At 48.7% G+C, this 23,078-nt stretch overlaps 1 protein-coding gene across 2 annotated transcripts in view; it reads right to left on the bottom strand.

The window, feature by feature from the left end:
- The window catches only part of RTN4 (reticulon 4), a 40,234-nt gene extending 22,005 nt beyond the window's left edge, over nucleotides 1–18,229 (bottom strand). Inside the window, exons 1-3 of one of the 2 annotated variants that reach the window (XM_032684128.1) lie at nucleotides 17,687–18,229; nucleotides 5,099–5,155; nucleotides 1,877–4,321 (exon numbers count right to left, since the gene is read on the bottom strand). In XM_032684128.1, coding sequence (XP_032540019.1) covers nucleotides 1,877–4,321; nucleotides 5,099–5,155; nucleotides 17,687–18,137 — 2,953 coding nt within the window. In that variant the 5' untranslated portion in view covers nucleotides 18,138–18,229. The remainder of the gene's footprint in view (nucleotides 1–1,876; nucleotides 4,322–5,098; nucleotides 5,156–17,686) is intronic. The other variant, XM_032684129.1, reaches the window with a different exon arrangement.
- Between the last annotated feature and the right edge of the window lie 4,849 nt (nucleotides 18,230–23,078).

The raw sequence follows: 23,078 nt of genomic DNA on the forward strand, positions 1-23,078 counted from the left end.
ACACAACTCATGTTGTTTAGGGCTTGCCTCAGAGGCCCAGTCCTGTATTCTGGAGTGCAGCAGAAGTGAGCAAAAAAGCAAACAGCAGAGCGTGGAGAAAAATCCAGAAGAAATGGCCCCTTTTGAGTTGGTATTCTCAGCTGTTTAGCTTTAAGCAAGTGTTCCTCCAGAATAAAGAACAAATTTCTTCCCAAACAACACAGCATGTCACAAACGAGAACTGCAGCTGCTTTAGGGCCAACACAGCACTGCCAGACTGCAGTGCCCCAGCCCAGCTCACACCAACACTGCCACAGTTGTGCCCCAGCACTGGGCCACAGGATGGGAAAAAGGCATTCAGCTCCCTCCTGCTCTTGCAGATGGGTTTGTGCAGCTCCTCTGGCAGCTCCCCAGAGTCAGCAGAGCAGCAGCTGTGTCCTCCTCAGAGCCCAAGGAAGGGTGTCCCTCCCCAGGCAGTGCTTGGCCACCCCAGTCTGACCCACGTCGTGGTTAAGGACCCCTCTGCAAAGGTCTCCTGTTACAAGAACTCACAGAAGCAAGTGCAGTGGTTTGGTTTGTCTGCTCTGGTTTTTTTCAAAGCAGTCTGAGCTCTAAGCAATTAACCCTTGACATGAAGTCCCAGATCCACAGCAGCTGTTCTCCAGACAGTATGATCTGCTGGAAGTCAGAGGGAAAGGAGAGGAGACTTTGCAGAACACACACAGTGTTTTAGCAGTGCAGGTATCACTGAAATTCCACCCCAAGGGAAAAGGAAAACTCTCCTTTCTGCCTACCTGTGTGTCTAGAAGAGGTGAAACAGGAGAAATGGCAGCTATCATGCAAAGGTCAACAGAAATACATTTTGCACCTTAATTTCCAAACCCTATTTCTTTTGCATCAACACTCACGTTCTCCTCAACATTCCCGTTCTTCCCTTCCAACTCAGGATGCCCCAGGATTCCATTTTATGAACTGCAGACTGCAGCTGCTGCACAAAGACACCACTGCTGAGTCAAACTGACCTCTGGGTTTCTGTTGAGAGCATCAAAAAGTGCTTTTGCAGGAGCTGGTTTTTAGTGTGAATGCTTCTGGTCAAGGCTTAAGTAGCAGCAGTGCTGAGATATCCCAAAAAGCACAGCACTCCTCTGGTCTACAAGGGTTGGAAATGTCCCTAAGTGCTCAGTGTAGAGAACAAACTGCAACATGACAGTGCTCTTATTCTTCCTTCGACTTCCTGCTACTGTAACTGCACCTGAGAAAAATTAACCACAACCAAGTGCAAGCCTGACCTGAAAGAGAAACAGAAATTAATACCTGGGCTGTGTATAAACCAATTTTGGCAGGATACTCAAGTTCTTAATGGCCAGTTTTCTAGTAACCTGAACGTTCAGCTCCCTTTTGTGCAGCACCTGTTTTAAACCACTGATCTAAGCCAGGCTGCAGTGTGGAGATGCACAGACTCTTTGCCAGGTTCCAGGCACATACAGGAGCAGAAGGGTTATTTTCCTAAGTCTGATGTCTAAACTGTTAAAGCAAAGGAAGAAATGTCTCTTTCAAATGAGGTGCACACACCACCCATGGCTTCCTATCCCAGCGAGAGAGTTGGGGGGGCCACCCAGTGCCAGTGAGGCTGATTTCTGCATCCACACACCACGGGCAGGAGAACCGAAGGAGAACCCTGGAGACAGTGAGTCCATCCCTGATAAACAGAAAAAAGGCACTACAGCAATCAGAATATGGAAAAGGTACAAGTGCAGGCACTAACGGTGCCTGTTACCCTCGGCCTGCAGAGAGAAGTTCACAGAAAGACATTTAAAAAGAGCAAGTTATGACATGCTTAAGTTTAGCTACAGAATTATGTGGATTAGCAAACTGCAAGACAGCATACACAGATTACCTGAAGATTTAGTCAGCTTGGCTGAAAATACAGCAGTAGGTTTTTTCTTTTCTTTAACAGAAGCAGGTTCTTTCTCAGCTTCCTTCTCAACAGCTCCTGGTTTTCCTACACTGACTATCTCTCTGTCAGCAGGTAAAGGTGAGGTATCTGTGGCCGGTAAGGACATCGTCGGTACTTCAGGCACTTCTCTGTCCACAGCCTCCAAGGACTTTTTCAAGGCATTGGTATCTTCCTTGGCTTTTACTTCTACATTCTTCACAGACAGGTCACAGGGCAGCTCTGGGCAAGGCAACTGCCTCTTCTCACCTTGGGTCGCCTTACCGACCCCTTCATCTCTGTGCATTCCTTCTCTGTCAGTGGCTTCTGTCATGAATTCAGGAGAGGTTTTAGGATGAGCCAACATCACAAAGTCATCTTCCACCGAGACTGGGGAAGAGTCCATGGGCGAGAGAGCTTTGTCATCTCCTGTTTTTGGTTCCATAGCAACAGACACATCAGCTGAATAAGCCAAAGCATCCAGCTCTTCCATCTGAAGAGCAATCTTCTCTGCCTTGGCTGTTTTTGCAGGTATTGGCTCAGATGGTAGAGCAGCAACAGTTTTGGAAGAGTCCAGCTGGGGTTGGAACGACTCCAGGTAAGGCTCACCCGCAGCAGCTGCTGAACCCCCCAGTGCTTCCTCGTGTTCCTCCTCACTTGCAATGCTCTCCGTGGATCTGCTTGTTTGCAGGAGAGATGGATCCTCACTGGCTTCCTCAGCAAAGTCAGCTATCGCCTGGCTACTGAACAGCTCGGATTTGCCAAACTGGGGGGACAGTTTTCCCTCCAGTTCCTCGTGTTCAGGCACATCCTGAGGAACGCATTCTGCTATCGGTGCCTTCGAGTACTCTGGAAAGGATGGAGCAGCAGTTTCACCAGGGACCTTTGTTCCCTTAATCAAGTCACACGCAATGGATATATAAGGAGTCTCCAGATCTTCCGGAGTGGAGCTGCTCTCGGGAGCAGGCTGTTTAAATGCTAATGCCTCTTTAGCTTCCTGGGGCTGTGTCAGAGGTACATTCACTGCCTCTTGGTACACGGGAGGTTTCTCAGCCTCTGCTTTGACATTCTCGTACTTGGCAGCGGGACTGAAGGTGTCTAAGGGGGAAGCTTCCAGCTGCACAGCAGACGCTTCTGCCCCGGCAGCCCCAGTGCCCAGCGGGGCCTCCATGACGATGTCTGGCAATATGGGAGAGGGAGCAGCTTCCACCCCTTCGAAGGAGGGGCAGATCTGTGCCACGGGTTTCAGGGTCTCCTGTGCCGACTCGGAGGTCTGAACCAAGTCAATCTTGGGCTCGTAAGCCAGCTTTGTCCCTGCTGCATCGTGCAGCTCGCTCTCGTAGGCCTCCTGCACCAGGTCGGGGGTGAGCCCCTCGGGCATGTTGGCTGCAGCGTCAGGGGGCACTGCTGCCCCGCTCTCTGCCTTGGCAGAGTCAGCCCCCTGCCCTTCCCTCCTGCCAACTGCTCCAGCGCTAAAATTACCTGGTTCTGGGCTCGTCTGAGCCTTCAGCTCGGCAATTTTTTTCTCGTCGTCGGTTCTATTTTCTGAAGTGACTTCCTCCAGTGGAGACAGAGACTTGCCTTTGTTACCATCAGGACTCGGAGAGGAGTCAAATTTAGTACAAGTGATGTAAGTCTGCGAAGGTTCTTTTACAGCTTCTGGGGTACTTGGGAAAGAGGGCTCTTCAGCACTGCCCTCGCTCTCTCTTTCGTAATCCTTCTGCACACTCAGCTTCCCCATGCCATATCTCTCATCCAAACTGCTCTGCGGTTTGGCATCTATCTTGCTTCCAACATCCTCCCTCATGCTGCTCAGTCCAGGACTAGCACCTTTTACTTCCCATATTGGCTCAAATGGTTTGAAATCTGCATATTCTTCCCTCTTAAGAGGGTCCTCCTTCAGCCCCCCTTTCTCACGGTGATCACCACCCCCGGACGTGTCTCTGCTATAGAACAGATCTTCCTCCTTTCTCTCAAACAAGTCTTGGGGAGTTTCTGGAGACATTTTCAGAGGCTGTGCAGGCATTTTCTCCAGGTTAGATAATTCTTTAGGGCCCTCTAGCTGTGTTTCTTCTTTAGCAGGAGAGAAAATGGCTGCTTCTGCTTTAGCAAATGGGGGTTCTGAGTGTTTCATCTCTGAAATGTCTTTGTCATTTCCCTCTGCAAGGAAGGGATTTCTGGCATTTTTCATTGTTTCCTCATAAACCTCACTTGCACTTTCCTGGTAAATGCCTCTTGCAGGTAATCCATCTGAGAGTGTACCAAAGGCTGTGTGCTCTTTAAAGGGCTCAGCTGAGAGAGGAGAGAAGGAGGGGAGAGAAGGAGCAGGACCAAGCGGGACTGCAGTGAAATCCTCTTGCCCAAGCGCCTTAGTGCTACCTGGCTGCTCCTGCAAGTCCAGACCTTTGTCTGTGACAGAAAGGAAAGTTAGAGAATGCAAGTGCTCTTAAGTCAATGCAAACTTTCAAGACAGGTTCACATGGTTTTAGTTAGTTAGAGGCTCTTCCAAGTTCTACCATGGATACTGGGAGCCATGAATACACAGTATCAGCTAGAGCTACTCTAGTTCACTTCTAGCAGAAGAGGCTGGAGAAGCAGCAACTTTATGCAGCACAAAGATCTCAGTAAAGCTGAAGGTGCCAGATAAGTACAGAGGGCAATGTTAACAAAGTCAGAGTGGGAGGGTGGCAAGGTGAGACAGAGAGAGGGGACCTGTGTGTGCTTGGCCATAAACATATGTGTGCCAGCAAAGGCCTTTCTGACACTTCTCATAAACAGGAATTTGGTGGACACTGTACCAAACCAAACACTACAGAAATGCTACAGGTACAAATTTTACTTCTATAAAATACTGCAGAAAGTTACTGTGCATTAAATCTTTCTGCTAAACCAGTAAAGCAACTATGCTCTACGTGTTAACCTGTTAACAGTATCGACTCCCCTCCTACATCAAGGGTCCAAGAATTCACAGATGGCTGTATCTTGTTTATCCAACAGTTTGCCATGTCAAGAAATGAATGCGTATTAAAATCTGGAATAGATCGACTGCCAAGTCAAACCTGAGAAATGTGACAGAGGCTATTCTTGGACCCGTGCTGACTTTCAGTCAAGGCAGACTAAAGGGAAAGGGTTAATGAGCTCAGAAATGCAGGAGGGGTCAGACAAAGGGGAGCAGAGAGAACTTGCCTGCAGAGGAGGGCATCAGAGGCGCAGGTGTAGCAGGAAGAGCAAAAAGGGTCTCATCTGAAAAACAAACAAATAACCTCAGCAGAAGTAAAGGGCAGGCTGAAGAGGGGACAGAGCACACGAGCAGTCAGTTCCCAAGAAACCAAAGAGATCCAGAGCCAACACCCACAGGGAACCAGGGAACACCACACGGGCCAGGTGATGTGGGAGAGACAACACCCCCATTTCCCCGTGGATCTCACTGGGGGATCTCCCCCTCCAAGCCAGTGACAACCAGAGGGTGGGACACAGCACAGCAGCCACTGTCCTGAGGATGGAAATGCTCCCCCAGGATGGAGCAGCTGCCCTGGCAGTGCCACAGTGTCCTCACCCAGCTCCCCGTGCCAGAGGGGCTCCAGCACCCACCCGCTGCTGGGAGAGCAGCAGCCCCAGGAGGTTCAACCAACCACTGTGCCCAGGTACCAGCACTAAATAAACTCCAGAAACCCCCCAAACAGAGCACTCACACACATGCCCATACTGGGCAAACTGGGAACAGCAAAGGGCTGATTGCTTTACACCTTCATTTTTCTTGTGTTGTAACATGGGCAAGCATTGCTTTTAAAACCTTCTTTGGTATGATCCAAGGAGCCAGTTTGGCCTTGCTGAGTTTGTTTTAAGCCTAATATCTCACCAGACAAACTCAGCTCTCCAATTTCCACCCAAAGCAGCAAAACCAGCCATGAGGAACCAGGCAAAGCAAAAACAGACCTCTGCATTTCTGCATCAGCATTTTTCCCAGGTCCACCACGGCCTGTTGGCTTTACATTAATGTAAAAATAGCAACATTTAGGAAAATATATTTTGTTCTGAAAAGTGCATAAAGTTTCCAAATTAAGGCAGAAGGTAGCAAAATTACACTAAAACATTTAAAACAAGATTTTTAATTTTCAGTAGAGTTTTGCTATTTGCCTGGGCAAAATCAAGTACTGGAAAAGACGGTTTTCTTGGTTGTTTGTTTTAGTTTAAAGCAAACAATAACAGAAGCAACGGATTTTAGGAGATGAAAAGCAAGAAGTGAGAAATATGGTAGATGCAGCAGCACATCCATGACGACCCAGTGAGGCAAGGCTTTAAGCTAAGCTGTGGTTTGGCACTGAACCATGGCTTTGTGCAGGAGCAATGCCACTTGCAGACACTCATGACCTGCCCGGCTTACTCAAGTTAATCCCACTTTTCCAAAAACCAAGTTTCCTCAGACCTGCATTTCCTGTCACAATATACAGTTGGCTGGTTTGGTTTCGCAAAACATTTCTCCCTTGCCGTGTTTTGTGGATTATAAAGCTCCCTTGAAGCTAACAGGAGGCAGTAACAAAGCTGGAGTGCAGGACTTGGTGTTTAGAAGCTCCCTCAACTCCTGCCAGACCAAAGGGATTTCTGCTCAGCTTTCTAAAAATGACGCTTTTCCGTTAAGGACCACACGGAGAGAAACCTCAATTCCAAATTTAGAGCACAGCAAAGCGGTGTCACAGCTCAGTGGTGGCAAAAGCTTTTAAGGACAAAACCCCCACTGGAGGACAAGGGATCAATATGTGACACCAAGGACTGCAACGCTCAGCCCTGTGGGGTCAGGTACCACCACGGGCCCTCGGAAAGCCCGGCAGGAAAGGGGCTCACAGGGAACCGGGAATAAACCAGGGGAGAGGAGGTGCTGAAAACACAGAAAGAAAAGAAGGGTAAACAAAGACAACAGAGTCCACTGGGGTAAGGAGGAGAAGAGGAAAACGCACAACAAGTCCCTGAAGGTGCAGTTCCCTTCCCGCCCAAAGGCCATCAGCGATCTTGACCCAAAATTCTAGATCTGAAATCTTTTGAACACTTTGCAAGCCCACAGGAGATGTTTGGGTTTCAGGAGCACGGGCTGTCGTTTCTCAGCACAGTGCACAAAGTCCTCCTCAGGTCTGGCTTCCATTTACTCAACACAACACAATGAATTCCCAGGGTCTCTTAATGGCAGGATTTTAAGTCCACACCCAACCTTTATTTTCCACCCAGAGCTGAAGTGTGAGAAGAGATTACATAAAAGCAGTATTTCCTAAGCAGCCAAAGGAGAACCACCCACTCTCCCTCCACCCAGCTCAGAATGGCATTTTTCCTGCTGGGAGGAAAGAGATACAAGGGCTTTTTTCCTGCTGTGGTCCTGTGCAACACCTGCAGGCAAGCAGGGAAAATGGGGCAGGACAGCTCCCACAGCAGCACGGATGTGAGCTGACCCATCAGTGCCTTCAGCCTGTAACTCTGTGACATGGTGACAGGGATGGCAGTGACAAGTGCACCGAGGAATCCTCCCCTCCCCTCCTCTGCTGCAGGCAGAGAGAGCCCTTCCAGCAGCACCCTCTGTAGGCACAGAGGGCACAGCCAGGACACCCCACTGATGGGGGCTCTTCCAATCTGCAGCTCAGTGGTAGCAATCAGGTGACAAAAACACACAAACAAGTAGCACACTACTACAAGAACTAGGTAAAAAAACCTTCAGAGTACAGCCAGCTCTAAGCAAAATGATTTCAAGCAAAGGCAGATATTTAAAACACTTCAACTAACCTGCAAGGTGAGCCTCCTCTACAGCAAAGTTTCACCCAAAGATAGACAGAAAATCTGAGCCATCTCCAGTTGTTACAAATCATACATCAAAATCTCCTTCAGGAAGATGAACTGCTCAATTAATTCCTCCTCAATTAATCCCTCCTCAGAAGACAGATTTGTTTCATGAAATACAAAAGAAAGAGAGCTCGAAATGAACACAATCTCAAGGAAAAAAGTCTTTACTCCCAATTTTATCTGCCAAAAATCCCTAGTGATGCAGGTTAGTAAAGTACTTTCAGCACTGCAGTGAAGGTTGACCTCTTATTTATGAGTGGTATCACTTCATATTAGTGACTGAGCACTCCAATCAATGGCTTTTATAGAGAACTTCACACTCAACCTGTCTGACTGTATTCCTATTTTTAACCAGAAACATTCTGCAAATTAAATATTCCCCCCCAAAAAAGCCACCCACAAATAACTCTGTAGCTTCTTCTTTCATCAACATGAACCTTCCTACTTCCAAACTCTCTATTATCTCAGTTAAAACACAAGGTTTCCCAACCAGAATCAGATTTCAGTTTTGTTTAAAAATAAAAAACCCCTGACACCAGCATGACAAAGGAGTGTGGTTTTAAACTCTAATTTTAATTTTTGCTGAATGCCCACTAACATTAAGATGCTGATATAACCAGCACAAAACTTTCCATTTAAATATCAATGTTTCAGATAAAAAATTGACAAATAAACAGAGGGAGGTTTCCCAGATAACAAATTAGGTGAAAGTTTGCTGCAAAGATTTCCAGAGAAAAAGAGAAGAATGTTTAACACTCAGAAGTAGTAAACTGACAACTCCAAGAAAAGCAATTTATGAGAAAACAGTTTTGTTGGTTTTTTTTTTTTTTCCCCTCCCACAAAACATTTGCCAAAGGAAAGCAGGACTTCAGCCTGGAGTGTGTAAGGATCCACTCCTGACTAACAGGACAGGGAGTGCTTTACCTTACCCACCTCCCACAGTGGTGGAACATAAATATTTCACAATAAAAGAAAACAGGGTAAATTAAAACTCCAAGGAAGGGCAGCTGGGACCTGACTCAGGGGTTGTGTGACAGTTCCCTTTGCAGCAACCCCTCGGGGCAGAGAGGAAAGAGAAACTGTTTCTTTCTCCAGTGCACCAAGTTGTTCCTGTGTCAGCACTTCTAATCTCGGGCTGTGTTTGCAACACAGTCCAAGTGGCCATTAAAAAGTTAAATGGAATTATTATTTCGAGTTCTTGGATGCCTGATTTCCACATGCAGCACAAAACAAGGGCACACAACTTCACAAGAATTTCCCGAGAAAAGCAGCTGCCTACACAAACTCCATTTAAATCACCTCCTGTTATGATGCCATTGTTCTAAATATGGGATTTCACCAAATATTGAAGCCATTCAAGATTAGGAATGTTAACCTATAATTGCATATTTTCACATCATTAGATCCCCCTGCAGAGCCACAGCAAAGCACTAGTTTTTCTCATTTGGCTCTTAGTTAAAGGTGTAAATTTATAAAGACAAGTTTCCAGAGTAGGAAACTCCGACTGTAAAATATTGGGAATCTTGGAGCAAAGTGTACAAGCTGCTACAGGAAATGGAGATTTTGTTGAAGATTTAAGGGGAGAAAGGAGCTCCATTTTGAACATCTTGAGGGTACCACAGCTGGGATCACCAAAGGATCCAAGACTTTGATTAGTAACAAGAGCAGCTGCAGGTCATTGCAGGCCTTGATGGAAATTACTGCAAGTGGAATCACCTGCACTGCACAGGAGATTTCTCATTTCATGTTAACTGAAACAATGAAGAAAAGTTCAAAACGAGCATTTTGAGCAATGCTTGCTGCTTTAAACAGTCTGGTTCTGCAGGCACAGGGCTCCAGCAAGACGTGTTTTCCTGTTGTCTAAGCACAGATCTATAACCAAAAACTGGTTTAGGCAAGGGGGTTTTTTTCAGTATAGTTTTTTCATGGTACAATTTGCAGCTGCAAAAACCTCCACTTGAGGCAAAGTGCCAGCAATGCAGAGCCTGGAAAGCAGTGGCAGAGGTAAGGCTGGGCCATTCCTTCTCCTTTTGATCAGCTATTCAGTGAAAAGAAAGGCAGCAGCACTCCCCAGGTGCCAAGCACAGCAAGAACAGATGGACAAGGAAGAGGAGGTAATTCTGCTCTGTCACAACACTCTCCATTTCCATTCCCACACTGCCAAAGCCAGGCCCCAATACAAGGGGCCTTTTAGAAAGGCCATTAAACCCTTCAGACACAACTGCCAGTCTCACCTCAGCCTTGCAGCCTTCTGCTCAGTGACACCCTGGACAGGATCCAAAGAGCATTCCAGAGGCTGGTTCCATAAAGCCACTTCCTACTAAAAGCCCCTCACCCAGGGGAGTGTCCCTGCCCCTCCTCAGAGCAGGGACAGCCTTTTATCTGGTGTGTTTTGTTACTCAAACCAAACAAACAAAGAACAAAGCCTCACAGTTCAGCTCCAAAGAAACTATTCTCACACCAAGAATACAAGAGACATTCCCAGAAAGGGGATACACGTACCTCTCCCATTCCAGCAATCCACAGGGATGCACAGACCTCTCCCATTCCAGCAATCCACAGGGATGCACAGACCTCTCCCATCCCAGCAATCCACAGGGATGCACAGACCTCTCCCATCCCAGCAATCCACAGGGATGCACAGACCTCTCCCATTCCAGCAATCCACAGGGGCCACCAAGAGGAGAGGTCAATCCTTGGAGGAGCCAAGAGAAAACCCCTGGGCTTCTGAGCACAGCACAGGCTCAGGAGGAGTGAGGGCACACCCAAGTGCCTTCTCCAAGGAGCTGAGCCACTGGCCAATCACCAATCCTGCTTTGTTGCCCAAATTGCCATCAGCTGGGGGCAAAGCTGCCCCTCATTGCAGTCAGGTGGGCACAATAAACCCCAACCACTCACATCCTCCAACACCCCCTTCACAGTCACAACTATGTCTAAAACCCAAATCAAACAGAGCTCAGAGCAAGGCTTAACATTAATTTAGAGCTCTCTCAGCTGGGAACATTCCCAGATTCAGCATTTCCAGTCACCAATTTCTACTATTTCAATCTATTTGATTAAAAAGAAGCAGAAAGAAGCAGTGTAGCCAACTGCAAACACACGTGTCCAGCCAGACACAGATTTACAGCCAAGTGTTCGGTCTTTGGTAATATCTGAAACAAACAAAAAAAAATACTAGATAATTCCTCTAAAAACTAAATAACTCTTAAGACCCAGACTCTTTACCATACATTGAAGTAACAAACAGCAATTTGAGTTCTGGCAGCGCCACAAAGCAGAAAAATATAATAATTACATCAAAACTTATTCAAAGGGAGGAGGTCTAAAGAGCCATGCAAATCCTATCATTATGCAGACACGATCCAATTTAATTTTAGAGATTATACCAATCATAAGATTCCCTTTCACTGATTTGTACAGATGGAATTTTTCCCTGCTTTCCCCACAATTAAACAAATTAAGCAGTATTTAGATTAGCAACCTTATCATTGCAGAAGAATGTGTTTATTAGCTAAATTAATCTTGGAAGAATGGAGCAGAGATGCTACTGATTTCTTTTGGCATCTCTTCCCAACACATTACCTTGTATGACAAGCCTCTGACACAAGAGCTTACAGTCTGCAAAATAAAAACAAATTGGTGCATAAGAAATCTTCTTCTCAAAACAAAAAAAAAAAAAAAAAGAGAGAAAAAGAACATTCTGGCCATTAGTATCTGTAGAATATTTTTAATAAAGCAGTGTGAAGATTCCCAGTGTCCTGAAGTCCCTGTGACCAACCAGCACTGCAGTGGATTGGGATAATACAGGTCTTGCCAATCCACTTGTGTGCCATTTAAGACACAATACTGATTTTCTTACCAACCAGTGTGATCTTTTCAAGACAACTTGGGTCTAAAACACCCTAAATTCACCCCTTTGGCCAGGCTGAAGGCCACAAAAGAAGACACCTCCCTACCACCACTGCCATTTTCCTCCTTGCTCCTTCCTTTCTGTTCTGCAGCTCCAACCTGCTCCTGAAGGCCTCACACCTGCTCTTTCCTGTGTTTTCCTTGGCCCTGCATTCCTCAGCACACAAAGGGGACAGGGAATGACAGGCACTGAGCAGTTTTAGCTCTTGTCAGAGAAGAGGGGACAGCAGAGGTCAAGAAAACTGTCACAAAGCAGGGATAACTGGGAAAAGCAGGAGGGCTTTGACAGACTGACAACATTTTTAACTGGCAACAGAAAAGTTTATATTTATCTCCGTCTTGTGTCTTATTAAAGACATGTTAATTAACATATTCTGCCGAGCTGATGAAGTTGATGACATGATTGCCCTGTTCATTAAAAAGCTGCAAGCTGAAGCTGACAGGCATTTCCTGACACAAAGCAAGATCCCAGCAAAGCCAGGGAGAGTCAGGCTGGTATTCCCAACACTTCTACATGAGTGGGGGGAAATCAAACTAAAAGTATTCTTTCTTTAGACATCAGAAAGCAACAAGTGGAGACAAACACATGAAAAACCATGGGGGAAAGTAATAATTTGAAACCTTAAAATCCAATCCGATTTAAAATCTTCCTATTTTGACAGTTACAGTTGGCAGCAGATTGATTATTTCCATTTGGAAGATAAAAACATTCCATTGAGATAATTTGATTTTCTCAGACTTTGTGAATATTAATAAGGCCATTATTTCATTGCTACTGTAACAGTCCTTACTGATGGAAGGGCCAGTTAAAGCTCCCCACCAAACGTGTGCCATCCAGCTGGAGCTCAGGGGTCTCAGTGCTGGCTGGGCTGCCCTGCCCTAAAAACTGAGACTGGAGAATAAGCAGAAAATATTATGCAGTGATTCCAAAGCATAACAGGAGTAATTCCTGTTTTAGATCATAAGCCAAGAAATAATAAAAAAATAAAACCTGCAAGAAAACACCTCATGTTCTACTGAGGCCTTGCAGTTCCCTATTTTTACTTGGCAATAATACCTTTTTTCCCCTCTTTCATTTCTAATGCAGATTGATAGTTACACAATTTTCCTCCTACTTCATGCATAAGCAATTCTGAATATCTCAAGACAATTTACCTGTGAGCTATATGTTGCTTTACATTTCCCAGCCAACAAAGGACCAAAAACTATTTCCTTGCTCCCAAACTATCTGGAACCCGAAGGACATTTTCAGATTGAACTCTGCATTGCTAATTTTTTTTATCTGAGTTTCATATTTACTAAAGAAACTTGCCAGCTTAAAACAAACAAACAAACAAACAAAAAAGCATCTTTCAAAATATTAACAGAAAATAAATGTAACTGCAGCACAGCCAGACATGGCTCAGGTTTGAGGTTAAGCACCCTTTGTTCCTGTCAGGCAGGTCCATGGGTGTGGAAAATGGAAGCAGGCACACAAAGCCTCTAAAGCCCCTCAAAACTGCGTGGCAAGCACCAAAGCCCCCCAGAATTCCAACAGCATGGGAACACTGCTCTCCAGGGAGAAGAGGGATGCCTGTATGCCTCCTGCTACAGCCAGGCTCCCAGACTGGGTGCTCTCCAAAATCCCCTGGATACTGGAGGGAGAGGGAGGAAAAGTGAAAACACAATCCACTTTCCCAGAACTTTGTACCAGTCAGCAGGAGAAAACCACTGAGTGGGAAGCCTGAATGCCCTCCTTGACTTCCAGGAGTGCTGCCTGTGGTTTTGTGAGAGGTCAGAGGGAGGTTCCACGGTCACCAGTGGGGACACAGCCAGGGGACAAGAGAGTCCAGCACAGGGGACTTGACTGTGGGGTCACTCCATAGCTCCAAACTTCCCGAAGTACAGACAGGGAGGAAGGGGATAAGGGGCAAACAAACAGTGGTTCTTCATTGTCTCCAAACTTGTGGTTTGTAGGATTTCATCTCCAAGGGGAAAACTCCCAGTGCAATTCCCAGCTTCCCTGAGGGCTGTATCATTACAGGGTGGGTGGAAGCCGTGTGGTTTTATCCTGGAGAGCAAGTCAAGGGCTACACACACAAAGCAAACGTCCCATGAACTTGGCAGCACTGTCCCTGCACGCACTCCTGGTTAACAGAGGAGCTGTTTGGCTCCTGAAACTCTTACAGCAGCTCCACTACAGACACAGGCCCAGTGCTGGACACTGCACAGGACACTGAATAAAACTGAAGAGATAACTCGATCCCTTGTTGAACTCACCTAGATAGGAACATGAAACATGAAAACGAAGATACCAGCTTCACTGTACCAGTCAAATGGCTGATTACTCTGTCTTCTAATATACATACATATAAAAAAACCCCTCACATTCTGTCTAAGATAACTCAGCTTGTGATCACCTCCCTTAGAGCTTTACCGGGTATATCTGGGAAGAGAAAGAGTCTTGCACCTCAGAGAGATGCTGAACATATTTTAATCAATGAAGGGTGCAGATGAAAGTCACCACTGGTAGCATTCAAGGACAGCTATGGATTTTTTCCAAGTCATGCTGCATCATGTCCTTAAAATCCACACGCTCCTCTGTCCAAGTCCATGCACACAGAGCAGCAAGAAAACCCGAATATTCTGCATTAGAATTTGTACAAAACACAAATGCCAGGACGTGCAAGGAAAAAGGGTCAGTGTGTGGGGTGAGCAGAGGCAGGGATAGATCCCTGCATTTCATCAGCACCTCCTGCAGCTCAGCTTGGCCAGGGCACAGGACAGCTCCAGGCAGCTCTGCTGACCTGCGTTTGACACTGTCTGGCTCGTAAGCACACCCCCCTCCTGACAGCTCTCCTCAACGGGGAGGAATTAAAGAAAAAACCCCACATCATCAAATGGAAACCCAAGACTAATGAACAAGCTGGCCCTTCACGACATTTGCATGTGTATTTACCCGAGGTCAGTGCAGGCAAGTGAGACACAAGGAAACATCTTTATTCTCTCTGCATGCTGGCCCTGGGCCAGGCTGGTGGCTTTTGTATACAGCTTCTTGTAAGTGCAGTGTAACTTCCAAACACAACAGTCTCTTCCAGGAAAGTGATGTATGACCTCCCCTTAAAAGCAGGATTTAGTGCTGCAGGATCTAGAAGGGAAGTGGTATCTACTCATCATAGTACAGTGGTTATTCTTACTTTGGGCAGCAAGCCAAAAATAAAAAATAAAAAAAGAGAGGGCATTGCTTTGACCACATACAACTACCTCAGACTGACCTTCCTTTGCACTGTATGTACAGTCAAGTAATCAAAAGATTTAAGTAGCAATGTCTCTGGAAAGAATGTAGGGTTTGGTACCCCCAAAACAGCGAGTACCAAAGCACCAGAAAGCACCCAGGACAGCCCAGGTCTGACTGCAGTGCTCCTGCTTGTTTTCCTCTCCTGCAAATATTTATATTAGCCCTTCTGGAGGGAGGCTGCTGTTACCCTGCCAAGGACTTGCATCACACATAATTATGTCCCAGTCTCTTATAACAATGATACCGAATCCTCCTAAGTGTGTAACTAATAGCAATTACAGAGGTTTTCTTTTTCAAAACACCCCCATGTATATATAAAACACATCTGAACGGGCCATCGCCCAGGCAATTCGTTTTTGCTATTGTTACACTGACAAAAAGCAGCAGCAGGGCCAATTGTTGCAGATCAAAGAAGCCCCACTATTCTCAAAGCTCAAAGTAAATGAAACCATAACTCTGCAGAGGGAACCACCCCAGCCACGTGGCTGTCCCTGCCACGGTCACCCTGCCACCAGTTGCAGGCAGAAAATTCCTTTTGCCCATTTCCCAACGTGACTCAAAGGCAACTCACTTGAAGCCAAGCCAAATATTTTGCCTCAGACCGTTTTAACACCAACTGTTAAATGCAAAGCCAACAAACACCCGATGTTTAAATGGACACTCCTGCATCTGAGAGGGCCAAAGTGTTCAGGAGATGACCTGCCCATGCTCTCATCCAGGAGTTTCAGGTGCACAGCCTCTAACGTTTCAACTCCTCATTAGAGGAGCATTGTGTTACAACACCTTGTCTTTGGAAACCAGGCCTCCCCCAGATGCCAATCCTCACTTCAGCCCTAAATTAATCATCGCTGACACATTAAAACCACTCTTTGATACCACTCTCAGCTACACGATGCAGTTCTCACAGTCAGGTCTCCTCTGCTCTAACCAATAGCTATTTCCAGAATTACTGCGCTCTTTTTGCCTTATCCTTCAGGGGTCAGAGAGCAGAAAAACAAATCACCTCCAGAAAACACACTTTTTTCCCTACTTTTCAAAGCAACACGATGTGGTTGATCTTATTTCTTCCATTCAGTTCTGCTTAAACCACCCAGAGCTCCACTCAAAGAACGTGCCCAGAAAAAAATTCCGTTCACTCATCACACAGAATCCCTCCTCTTTAGTCTGTTGCAAGCTTTTGTCATCATCTGTCCTCCAAATGGTGGAAACAAGAAAAAAAAAAATTAATCTCCTCAGAGTATTGCTACACTGAGAGCTTCCGGAGGAACAAAAAACCAGGCTTCGTGAGAGACAACAGCACAACTAGCCAGGAACTCCTGGCACACATGCAAATAAAAAGCATTGGGAAACTCCCCCTGACAAAACTGAATTCGGGTTTAACAGGCCTTTTCTTTATCATTGTTCCAGATGCTTTTCTTGATTAGATCTTGAGTATCGTGCCCCCTCATACTGTGATGCTAAGTTATTACTGAAATCCTGCATCTTTACAGCACAGCAATGCCAGGGCAGCAATGAAGGTGAGCACACACCACTGTGATCACGAGGCACTTCGATTTGTTCCTTTTCGCTGTTTTAATGGCCTCGAGTCAGCTCTCGCACTTTGAATTAAGCAGAAGCAGAGCCAAAGCACACTCGGAATCCGCATGCAAGGCATTAGTCATGCGGGTCAGCTCCTGGATTAGACCTTGCCAGAAGGGCTCTGGCATTCCAGCGGCACTAGGAATTGATGGGGGGCGGCACTCCCCCCCGCTACACAACTCTGAACTCCCCCACATTACGGGGCGACGCCTTGGAGAAGCCCCAGGTGAGAGCCGTGGCCATCCAGGGCGGGGGGTTGACATTCTTCGCCAGGGCTGCCACACCTACACCAGCGAGCAGCCCGGGCGCCTTTTGTGCTGCCACACATTCCTCACGAGTTTACGAGTTCCCTCTCCGGGGTTCGGCCCCACAGTCCGCGGCCGGGGCGCGGCGTCCCCACGCGGGCTGCGGCCGCGGGGCCGTGCCGGGCAGGTGGAGGGCAGGCGGTCGCTCCGCAGTCCCCCGCCTCGCCCCTCCCTGCGGCCGCTGCGTTCAACATGAGTAAGATTACAAGTATCTGCGCTCCCCTCCTCCCCCGCGCTCCCACGCCCAGGCCCGCAGTGCCGGGCCGGCCGGGGGAACCGTGCCCGGGGGAACCGTACCCGGGACAATGCGGCGCGGGAGGGGCGGGCTGTGCGCCGGGGCAGAGCCGGCCGGAGCCGCGCGGACCCCGCGCCCGGTCCCCTCGGGGCTCGGCCGGTGCCGCCGGGTTCCGCGGTGCCTCGGGCTCGGCCGGTACCCCCGGGCTCGGCCGGTACCCGGCTCGCCCCCCGCTCCCCCCGCGACGCGGCCGTTGCCAGGCGGCGGCGGCGGCGGCCTCGCCCCCGGGCGGCCCATGTGCGAGGCGGCGGCCGGGGTGGCGCTTCCCCCTCCCGCCATTAGCATAACACAGACGGGAGGAGGAGGGAAAGAGAAGAAATTACAATAAAAGAAAAAAAAAAAAAAAGAAAGAAAGAAAGGGAAGGGGGAGCTCTTTTTCCCGCATGAGAGCTGCGGCGGGGCCGCGGGGAGCGGGGCCGCGCCCGAGCGCGGCGGAGGGGAGGGAGCGATGCCGCAGGAGGCGGCCGAGGGCCGGCAGACAAAGGGAACCTCCCGGCGGGGCAGCGGGGCTCGGGAACCGGAGCGGCTCGGGCGGAGGCTCCCCAGCCCGGCCACCGCCCTCCCGGCCCCGGGGCGGGGGCACTCACCAGCCGAGCCGGACGAGGACCCTCTTCGGCGGGGGGCGGCGGCGGGCGCGGGCTCGGGCTTGGGCAGGGGCCGGGCGGGGGCCGGGGGCTGCTCCTGCGCGGGGGACGGCGTGGTGGCGGAGGAGGAAGAAGAGGACACGGCTCCCTGGGGGCTCCAGTTGGGCTGCGGCGGCTCCGGGGCTGCGGGGCGGGGCGGCTCGGCGGGACCGCCGAGGTCCAGCAGCTGCGGCGGCCGCTCCTGCGGGGCTGCGGCGGGAGCCGCGACGGGCTTCCTCTCCATCACCTCCAGCTGCTCGTCGAAGTCTTCGTCCTCGTCTTCCTCTTCCTCCTCTTCTTCCTCCTCCTCCTTCTCGTCGTCGAGCACAAACTGGTAGTTAAACTGTGGCTGCTGCGGCCGGGCTGGCCCGGAGGAGGAGGAGGAGACCAGGGGCGACTGGTCCAGCTCGTCCATGGTGCCTGGAGCGGGCGGAACAATGAGCGGCGCGGTGGGGGAGGCGCGGGCTGCGCTGCCGCCGCCGCTGCGGGACCCGCACTCCGCCCTGTGACTCACCGCGGGCGCGGCCGCCCCGCCCCGCGCGCGGAGCGACGGCGGCACCGCCCAATGGCAGCGGCGGGGGCAGCGCGGCCGCCAATGGGGAGCGGCGGCGGGCGCGGCCCCTCATGAATATGCATTGGGCGTGGCGCGAGCCCCGGGGCGGGGCCGCCCAACTCGGGGAAAGTTCGGCGCGGGTGGGGCGGGGGCTCGGCCGGGGGAGGGCACGGCCCGGGGGGGGACACGGCCCGAAGGGGGACACGGCCCGAAGGGGGACACGGCCCGGGGGGGGGACACGGCCCGGGGGGGGACACGGCCCGGGGAGGGCACGGCCCCGGGGGGGTCCCGCCGCGCCCGCACCGCGGGGGCAGTCACCGAACCCCTCCGCCCGCAACGGCGCCGCTTGCTCTTCTGCTGCTGCCCCTGAACGGCAGCCAGAAGCACTCGGCGATTTCCCAAAGGGGACGGGATGGCCGGGCTCCGGGGACGGAGGGCGTGGGGCCCCGAGCCACCCGCACCCGGGTTCGCTCACCCTGGATGTGACCGAAGGCGTCCCGGGCGTCTCCGCACCGCGGGGCCGAGGGAGGGGGAGGCGCCGTCCCCATCCCGATCCCGATCCCGCTCCTCGGGCATCGTGCCGATCACCGCGGGCAGGACCGTCCCCTGGGGTGGGAAGCGGAGTCAGCCAGCGCCTTCCTCCGAGCGCAGTGGGAGTTTAACCAAACATGATGCAAAAACCTTCCCGAGCCTGAAAAAAGAACAGAGAGGAGGCACTGTCAGAAGAGACGAAGTTGTTTAACCACCCGTGTTAGTGTATGGCCTCCCCCGGGCAGATCTCATCATCTCTCAAAGTCTGCATTTCAATTGTGCAACTTCTGCACAATTGGGAATGGGAGGGAAAGAAAAAAGGAAAGGGAAGGAGAAAGGAAAGAGAAAAGATGGAAGGAAAAGAGGAACTGAAAGGAATAATGAAAGAGGAATGGGAAAAGAAAAGAGGAAAGGGAAAAGGAAAGAGCAATGGAAAGAAGAGAGGGAGAGGAGAAGAAAACTTGGCTCCTGCCAAGCTGGCTCCTGTCAGACTGCTGTGGTCTCCAGCTTTCTGCTCAGAGATGGAACATTGGCCAAAGCCCTGAGGGTAACACTTAATTTAACTAAAATAGCATCTCTTTGGGTGCAGTTTCCACCCACACAGCTGCCACGATAAGACCAAAAGCCCTTATAACGCTATATTTAACACTCCTCCAACATTATTACGGGGTTTTAACCCACAGATGATTTATTCTCCCACATATGCCTGTATAGAGAGATTAGTTCATGGAAACAGTCAGAGCAAGCAGCTGCACGTTCAGTGAGACACGAGAAGTGAAGGAAGAGCAGCTCTCCTGTCACTTCCCTTCTGCCATGAAGGATGCAGTGGATGCAGGGAGGGAGACAGGGATGGAGGCAGGGATGGATGCAGGGATGGAGGCAGGGATGGAGGCAGGGATGGGAGGAGTCTCTGGCATGGAATTGGGGGTTGATCTCCAGCTGCACTCAGTGTCTGAGGAGCAGGATGGCAACACACAGTGGAGGGGCTCGGTGGGGCCTCTCTTGTCTCAGGAGAACATACCAGAATCTTTGCATGAGCTGTCTGCACCCAAACATTTGTTGCTGCCCTTCTAAAATACCTCATTTTCTGAAGAACTGGAGACCTCCTTCCAACTTCCAGTCTTAGTTGGCTCAAGGCCAATGTACATCCACTTCTCCCGTTAATTTAAATTGTTCTTTTCTCTGAACTTTCATTTCTAAGAATACACTTTACCCAGCCCTTGCTTTCCTAAGCCAAGGCTGGAGAAGCTGGTGCTGTCACCCTTTCCCCTGCTCCTCCAACAGCCCTTCCCTGCACCCAATCCACTCTCAGTCCAGGCACAGGAAATTCCAGATGAGATTTTTTTTTTTCCCAGGAATGTACAAAGACATCAATATTCCCTATCTCTACCAGAAATTACTAGAAGGAATGTGCAGAGTATTTTTATAAAAACTGTCATCACCGTTACCCCTAGAGAGATGAATTTCCCCAGCAGGTGAACAAGCACTTGACAACCTGTGAGGTCTTCTTTGCCCCTCAGATTTTGTATGTTCTATTGACAAATTACCCATTTATATTTTCAAATCAGCCCTTTTTACAGCCATATAAGGGATGTTACAGCAGCAGCAGCAGGATGGATGGATAGCAAATAAAAATATTTTGATTGACTAAAGTCTTTACAATTTCACCAGCCAATCTACTTTTTGCGTGTCCCGGTTAAACTAGAAAATGGATTTTTAAAATTCCATTAAAATATACCCTAAGGCAACAAGGTACCTTTAAAAACTTGGAAAATTCTGAGCTAGACACGGCACTGACATTGATTTTGAAATATCTAACTATGGGGATTTTTGGTCATCTACAAGGAGGTAAAGTCTATATATAATTTGGCTGATTTTATCAGAAAACTTGGAAGAGTTTCTGTCATCAATTAAGGACAAATGAAAGGGTTTTTATTTAGAGACAGGAAGTGAGTAAAGGTCTTGGAGGGAAACAGGAAGGGAGTTCCAGATTCCCTGAGCAAGTCAAATTAACAAGCCAGAGGAAAACACACTCTCCAGTAGTGACACTACTGCAAAACCTCCTTTCTTTTAGCTCTTTGGAGAAGTATTTTACAATTCTGACATGAAAATTGTCAACAAGTAGGAGTATTTTGCAGATATTCATCAGTTTAATTCACAAGCTTGGTTTTCATGAGTTGTTTTCCTATAGCAAGGTTGGGAAGAAAGGCATTCCACAGGTGTTTCTGAGTTTCCACAGGCAGTGCTGCCAAGGGCCACGTGGATTTTTTTTCTGTCCACTCTGACCTTCTGCTTGATCTTACACAGAAATAATATGACAGCACAGCATATTCTAGACTGGGATAATAACTGTGGTGGGCCAAATGCAGCATTCTCACTCCACAGCAGGATCCCACAGAAAAAGAACCCCCACATTTAGTCTCAGGTGGCAATTTTAAAGGATGGATTAAAATTGCGAGGGTGGCTGGAATTCTGTCCCTCCTTTTAAGCTCAGGAGACAATCCCCCAGGTTTCAGGCACCTGGAAGGATAAAACCCTGTAAATCTTTGTTTTCAGCTTATGCCTGTGCTGCAGAGCCTTGGGTATTGAAGCAGATTTGCCTCAAAGGTTTGTCCTTGCTTGAACACCTGCAGGACTCCTTTTCAAGAGCAGCAGTGGGGTGTTGGGACAAAATCACTCAGTTGATCAACACAAATGCAGCATGTGGGTGGAAAAGGTAAAACAACAGAACGAAGGGACTGTCCTCTGACCCCCAGTCAGGCTGGCCTTCTCAGAATCTTCCAAGACAATCCCCAGTTAATGTTACATCTGACTGATGTAACAGTGTCAAGAGGTGCAACAAGCTCAACCATTCCCTGTAGCACTTCCATGTTCCTGGATAACCTCCTCCCTGAGCCCTGCAGAGTCCTTTCCTCTCTGCCCACTCAGAGGCTGAAGGCTGGACACTTTGAGTTACTTATGTCCTTAAGTGGGTTTAATATTTCTACTTGTCAGCCCCTCTCACTTCTAAAAAAGGCAATTAAATTGTTCACTTACCAGTTTGGCCACACTGCTTCTCACTCCTGAGGAACATAAGGACCACCAGCTCCACTGGACCTGGACACAAAAAATCCATTCTGTTAACACCTCCTGCAAACAGTTCCAGGTTGTATCAACTACTGCTTCTAACTCGTGTTCTCCCCTCCTACTTTTAATTTTAAATCAATATTAAGTTTAAACCCTGGCATTCCTAAATCTGTGCCCATGGACATGCCTGAATTCAAACTTTCAGGGGGTTTCAGGGTTTTATTATAGTTCTGTTCCGTGAATACCCCCCACTGTAATCAAAAGTCTGTAATGAAATGTTTGTTCCCTGTGTGCCTGGGGGTTCAACGGAGGGAAGAAAGTCCACTGATGCTCAGGAACTTTGGGGTCTTTCTGACTGACAGATTTGTGATGTTCAGTTCTCAGGGAGTGAAGCAAGGAGGATCCACTCATTACATCCCAAATTAGAGCATGGACAGAGCAGTTGTACAATTTACAGGTGTGGGTGACTAGAACTGACACCTCCAACAGCAAGAATGAACTATGAAATGATGCCATTTTACCTACAGTATTTTAAGAGCTCTTTGAAAACTTTGGGATTTGTTGCAGTTATAATAATTTGGCATTCAAATTGGTTTGCTTTGTAAAGGGAAAAGTGCATATAATTTAAATTAGAAATCAATTTTTGCTCTTTTTCAGCACTGATACTGACCCACTTAGGAAGGAAACAGCCTGGTAACCAACATCCAGGGTTATTCCCTTGGCTGCCAAATGTGCCTGAGGAGAAAACAGATGGATGGCAGCAACATTTTACCATTCCTGGAGACAAGGCTGATGGCTTCACTCCTGGAGTTGTGAAACTTCAGCACACAGGCAAAGGGTGCCCAGGGAGCAGCAGCACTGACCTGAACTGGCTCGTGTTTGGAAGGTCCCAGCTGCCACCTTCCAGCACTTTGGGAAGCAGGAGAACTTGGGGGCTGCCCATTCCTTTGGGAGCCAGGAAGTGGTTTGGTTTCTAAAGCCCAGCTGACATTTACCCAGATGGCAAAAGCAAGAAGGAGGGTGAGAGGTGTGAGAAGGACTGAAGGTACTCCAGGACAGAGATGCAAACAATGTAGGACCTGAAGCTACAGGAAACCTGAATTTGCTTGTTTTACTGGTTTTGGAACTCGTTTCTGAGCGCTGTAGACAGGGATGTGTTTCAGGTGAGTCATGTCAGGGGAAGTCTGAAGGCTACCTGGGTGCAGA

This window comes from Chiroxiphia lanceolata, chromosome 3 (assembly GCF_009829145.1).
Source record: "Chiroxiphia lanceolata isolate bChiLan1 chromosome 3, bChiLan1.pri, whole genome shotgun sequence".
Taxonomy (NCBI): Eukaryota; Metazoa; Chordata; class Aves; order Passeriformes; family Pipridae; genus Chiroxiphia; species Chiroxiphia lanceolata.